Below are 6318 nucleotides of genomic sequence, written 5' to 3' on the forward strand. Positions count from 1 at the left end.
AAATGTTCACATCTTAATAAGTTCAGTATACTTTCAGCTAGAAAAGCCATTCTGGTATCAAAATGGTATCAGGTTTTTCAGGACAATATGGTGTATAGTCAAGATTTTTTTTACAACTTTCATACTTTTGAAAATATTCAGCATTTATTCTGACAATTTTGTCCCATTCTTTTGAATGGGGAAATTCAACTTCAGCAAACTTTCTGCTATCAGAATGTTCAGCTCTTCAAGAACATTCATGCTTCTCTTCAGAATTTTTCTAAACTTCATACCTTTGAAATATTTAGTTTTATTTTGAAACTTTTGCCCCATTCAAAAGAATGGGGAAAATTCTACTTCAGCATTATTTCACCTATTCCAGGTATGAAAATGTTCAGCTCTTCAAGGACACTGATGCTTCTAAACCGTAGACCTTTTGAAAAATGTGGCTTTATTTTGAAAGTTTTTCCCCATTTAAATGAATGGGGAAATTCTACTTCATCATAATTTCTGCTATCAAAATGTTCAGCTCCTCAAGGACATTCATGCTTCTCTTCAGGATTTTTCTAAACTTAATACTTTTGAAATATTTAGCTTTATTTTGAAAATCTTGCCCCATTCAAATGAATAGGGAAATTCTTCTTCAGAATAATTTCAGCTGTTTTAGCTATCGAAATGTTCAGCTCCTCAATGACATTCATGCTTCTCTTCAGGATTTTTCTAAACTTCATACCTTTGAAATATATAGCTTTATTTTGTAAATCTGGCCCCATTCAAATGAAAGGTAAAATTCTACTTCACCACACTTTCAGCTATTTCAGCTATCTAAATGTTCAGCTCTTCAAGGACATGCATGCTTCTATTCAGAAGTGTTGTAAACTTCATACTTTTGAAATATTTAGCTTTATTTTGAAAATCTTGCTGCATTCAAATGAATGGGAAAATTTTACTTCAGCATACTTTCAGGTATCAAAAGGTTCAGCTGTTCAAGGACATTCATGCTTCTCTTCATAGGTTTTCTAAATTTCATACTTTTAAAATATTTAGCTTTATTTTGAAAATCTCGCCCCATTCAAATGAATGGGAAAATTCTACTTCAGCATACTTTCAGCTATCAAAATGTTCAGCTCTTCAAGGACATTCATGCTTCTATTCAGAATTTTTCTAAACTTCATACTTTTAAGATATTAAGCTTTATTTTGAAAATGTTGCCCCATTCAAATGTATGGGAAAATTCTACTTCAGCATACTTTCAGCTAGCAAAACCATTCAGGTGTCAAAATGTTCAGCATTTTCAGGGCAATCTTTCAGCAGTCAGCATCAATACGCATTTTCTTCAAAAAATGCATTTCTCTAGTTATACGTGATATTTTAAATTAGAGATGTGTCAAAACATATTTACAACATTTCTGACCGCCTCACTGAAATACTGGGTCCCTTAATAATTAAGTACCTAGCTAACTTGCTAAATTAGCTGAGCTATCTACAACAGAACACAGAATTAGTTTGCAAGGCTGTACTAGCCATTAAAAGTGGTAATTTGATCTGATAAATCTCACTGTTCCCTACAGAAAATAGATCTGCATCGGCTGTTTGGAACTATGGGAAGCTACATGAGTCACGTGACCTGTTGCTGTTTCTGGACCCTCAGTGTTGTCACTCATCTATCTTAAGGGCTCTGGCTTTGACTGAAGGGGCCAGTCAATAAACGTGTACCTAGACTATCAGGAAGGCTCATAATGGAAGCAGAAGATCTTGGCTTCATCTAACAGTAGTAACACAAAGGAAGCCAGGATAAAGATTTAGTCATGTGTTCCACTTTCTTGGTCTTGGTGCCCTGAAACTGCAGCTGTCCGTTTTGAATTGTTCTTTGGCTCCAGAAACAATTAGGTCTATTTTACCTTTATGTCACTGGAAGACATTGTGGAACATCCATTCACTGATTTCTTCAGTTTACTTCCTCATTGCCTGGATGGGACCACAGTCACTCAATGATACTACCAGTGTAAATGTATCACTCGTAAAAACATAATGCTAAGATATTTGTTATTTGTTGTTAGGAAAGACATGTTTTTACCAAAACCTGGAATTTTCATTGTTTGGATGCAATATCCCTTTAATCCTTTAGCTAAAAACTCAGGCTTAATGAGAAATGCCATTTGACATGGGGAGTATGCCACATCATGTACATGAACAAGTGTGTTTACCTTGCATTTTCCAGGCTTTTCTTTGCTCCTCTTTGGCAATCTGTTCCATGTCTTTGTCATAAATGTAGTCTTGGCACATAAAGCAGTAAATTCCCCCATACAGCAGGTCAATAGCTGGAAAGACAGAAACCCAAGGAAGAAGAGAGGCAAAACATCAAGAACGCATAAAAAAGCTGTTATAATCAAATACAGGAACACTTAATTTATCCATTTGACAAAGGGTAATAAATAGCTGTGTGTTACTACAAGCTTCATCTCAGTCTTTCTATTCAGGTCATGTTGCCATGGTGCTGTGATGCCAAGTAGCAAGGTCCTATTTTCTGCATTATCAGCTAACAGTTAACACCATCCAGGAACAATGGGGAGAGACCCTGAGAGGTGTAGAGAGCAATAAGAAGTGAAAAGGTGAGGAAGAACAGCCCATCTCCGACCATCCATACATGATCACTTTGCACACAGACTAAAACAGTCCTTCCACTCCCTCTCAGCACCATTCCCCTTACCTGCATTATACCCTGCAGCTACCTGTTTGCTGTTGCTATGACAACTTGCCTTTCGGCTTCATCCTCTTTAGGCATGGAGGGAAAAAGGGAGTGAGGGAGGTCAGGATGAATGAAGGCAAAAAGGTAGGGAAGTAAACTGAAGCACTGAATTTTACTGAACTGATATGAAAGAAAAAGAAATAAAACAAGACCAAAAGAAGGGAGAGGCTAATGGTACAATTATATGGAATCCTTTTCCAGTTTGGAATATAGAAAGGGTCAACAGGTAACCATGGGAACAAGAGGAGGGTCCAAAAAAAAAAAAAAAAAAAAAAAAAAAGGATAGGCAGAGAGATGAACCAAACACAAGGCTGCAAACAGAACGTGCCAAACAGCTGAGAGTGAAAATGCATAAAATGGTGAGATGAAAGACACTGGAACAGCAAAAAACAAGGGAGGAGGAGAAGCAGGAAGGAAGAGGAGCTGGGATTTAATGGAAGCCAATTCCACAGGGTTTGTTAAAGATTACTTAATTACCTCCTCACCACTCTGCTGAGATCTTTGCCTTTTTCATCTTTTCTCTCTCTCTCTGAGACCTTTGCTCACTCTAGTATCTGCAGCTTTTAATTCAGCAGCTAACCTAATTAAGCTCACAATTACACTCCGTGGGAAACACACATGCACTCACACAAACAGGAGGGGTTCTTCCTGAGCAGAGTGATAACACAGAGTAAAGAAGGCTTCCTACAAACAAAACTGGTAGATTCTCAACATCTGCCAAATCCAGCCTTTGTTATGGACACCCCGAGTGTCTCTGCTGCTGCGGCACTGCTCTCCTCCGAACACTGCAGTGCAGTGCAATGTACTCCACCTGCAGCTCAAACAGCCTATTTCTATTATATGGTAAATGTGTAGTGCTAGCATCACAGCATTTACACTAAGTGCGATGCCTTGTATTGGAGATAATATGCTGTTTTTCCAGAATTTCCCCTTAGGGGTTAATAAACTGCTTTATCTGTTTACAGTATCTTTTGAACGTTGCCTCTCACTGCAAGTCTGTCCTTTCTATCCTGTTTATTGTTGCTATATGCAATAAAAGCTTGTACAACCTCACCCATAGCAGCGCCCATGGCCGCCACATACTGCGTGTTGGAATTCATGAATGCACAGTGTTCCTAGGTTGTCTACATATGAGGGTTGATCTCAAAACGACAAGCAGAGAACAGTGCAGAGGCAAACTGTACTGTACCATAGTTGTCAACAAGCAGGAAAACACCAATGTTTGCTATCTGCCTTTTCACAAAGTCTTTCTAAGAAAATGTTGCAATGATTAAATGTGGTGTTGCACTGTTCTGGTAACTCTGACACAGAGTCAATCATCGTTTGCTTTCAGATAATACCACAGGCACACGTCATCTTACTGATCATGCAGAGTCAGTGAGGAATTAGGTCTTTTGTTGACTCAGGACTTTCTCTGTCAAAGTGTGCTTTTTGACTAAGAAAATGTCATTTATTTTTAAATATTTGTATGAACATGTGGTTACACATACGGTCACTGTCAAAACCTTTTTGGCAGGGACATGACACTAGAGGCCACTCTCAATGACATAAATAAAAAGGTTTCATAAATGATGCACCTACTATGACCTAAGGAATCATGTCACATTTTGGGAAATACACTCAAATTTGATCAGGGGACTGATACCACTTCCATGTCTATATGCTAAATATGGAGCTAGAGCCAGCAGGTTGTTAAAAGCAGGAGTCAGCAATAAGAAGATCCAGTGTGTTAAAGCTGCATTAACCAAGATTTAGCACAATTTTGGATAAATCCACTAAAATATTGTCTAGCAGTGTTTTCTTCCTGCTGTACTAAACTCCCACCACCCCAATCTTCAGGCCTTGTGTTTATTTCTACCCATCTCTGGCCAGTGTAGTTAAAATCTGCACCACACTTCTGCCATGTCCCCACTGATCTGAGGTTATAAGATGTGTTTTTCAAACCAGTATGGCTCACTTCTCAGACTGATCATGGTGACTCCTTGTGCAGGTACAACCCAGGATGGGAGTGGACCTGTTAGACCCAAGAGGCCGTGTTATGTAGCACAGGAAGAGTGCGACAAAGAGTGAGGCAAAACCAGGGTTAACATCGGTTTGGCATGTCAGAAATAGAGAGCATTAAAAGCATGCAAAGGAATAAAATTTAACACGGATGTGGCTTTTTTCCTGCTAGAAAGTACTGTACCTGGCTAACGTGTATATGTCGGCATCATTAGCAGGCCAATGTTAGCATTTCAATTTTGTAAATTTGTATTAAATTATTTTTGTTGAAATTTGGAGTCATTACAACTGACTGCAATGTTAGTGCTTTGTTATCAAATTACTGAAAGACAGCACATTTTGCTCAATTAGCAAATGAAGCTATTTTGCTTATTTGTGCTCGTTTGTCAAACATAACACTACAGTCCATGTAGTATTTAGTGAGTTGTTCAAATTTACACCACTGACACAACTACAACAGTTGCTCAACTATCAAAGCGTAATAGGAAATTTCTCTTGTACTGCATCAGTATTACTGGGGGGGGACCATTTCTCTGTATAATTTGCTTGTGTTACTGCAGATATATCTGCTACAAACAACATTTAGACATACATATGCATATCACTAAATTGTAAACCTCTGCAATGCCACCAAAAACCATGGGCTCTATATTTCGTATACATTATCATTAGCAACTAATCACTTTCGCCAAATATGTTATACACACAAGGAATTTGTCTCTAGTACAAAACCGAGGAAGCCATCTGCGGCAACAACTCACACCGATAGAAGCCCTATCCCTGCAGGGCGCTGCTCTAGCCATTGGGGGCAACTTGGGTTTCAGTGTCTTGCCCAAGGACACTTTGACATGTGGAGTTGTAGGCACTGTGATTCGAACCGCCAACCTTCCTGTTGATGTAGTTTCAGAGGGATATTGCTTGAGTTTGTTTTGACTCTCACTTTGCCCTTAATGGTTTAAGATTAGAGGAAGAAGTTAGTTAATGCAACTTTAATTAGTGAATGCTGGTGGTACTATTAGGTAGTTTTTTTTCCAGCTGCTGCACACAGTCAAGCTAGTAGTTTGCCCCTTCTTTCCATTAACACACAGCTATCATCCATATCTTCTTCTCCACCCCTGCAACAGCATGGGTAAAGAACTTGACCTGAACCGCCAAGCAACGCTGGAATGTCAGATGTGTGTCCAGTGCTGTTAAAAATAATTGTTAGGTATTTTTAAAAATAATTGTTAGGTATTTTTAGTCAGATAGAAATTGGATAGATACTTTATGTATTAGAAATGTTTAGTGGAGATAGGATGTCTAGTTAGACTGTTAAATGCTTAGTCATGCTTATGAGTTTCTACAGGGTACATCTGGTCAAGGATAACTAGAGAGAAGAGTTGATGACTGTCAGCAGACAGGGTGTTTAATATTATTATTATGACGTGTAGAACTGTAGCCTTAGCCATAATATGTTCTTATGTTTAAGACACGACATGTTACTAGAGGTCGTGTGAGAATGTTTTTAGTTACACACCACTTAATCAACAGACACACACACTCACACATTGATTTGCTTCATGTTTTGACTACTGCTATGGCCAGCTGCA

At 38.5% G+C, this 6318-nt stretch overlaps 1 protein-coding gene across 3 annotated transcripts in view; it reads right to left on the reverse strand.

Annotated features, from left to right (window-relative positions):
* The window catches only part of usp22 (ubiquitin specific peptidase 22), a 23823-nt gene that overhangs the window by 8635 nt on the left and 8870 nt on the right, over positions 1-6318 (reverse strand). For all 3 annotated transcript variants that reach the window (XM_020622028.1, XM_020622030.1, XM_020622029.1), the window contains one exon: positions 2187-2300. In XM_020622028.1, coding sequence (XP_020477684.1) covers positions 2187-2300 — 114 coding nt within the window. The remainder of the gene's footprint in view (positions 1-2186; positions 2301-6318) is intronic.

Source organism: Monopterus albus, unplaced genomic scaffold (assembly GCF_001952655.1).
Source record: "Monopterus albus unplaced genomic scaffold, M_albus_1.0 scaffold271.1, whole genome shotgun sequence".
Lineage (NCBI taxonomy): Eukaryota > Metazoa > Chordata > Actinopteri > Synbranchiformes > Synbranchidae > Monopterus > Monopterus albus.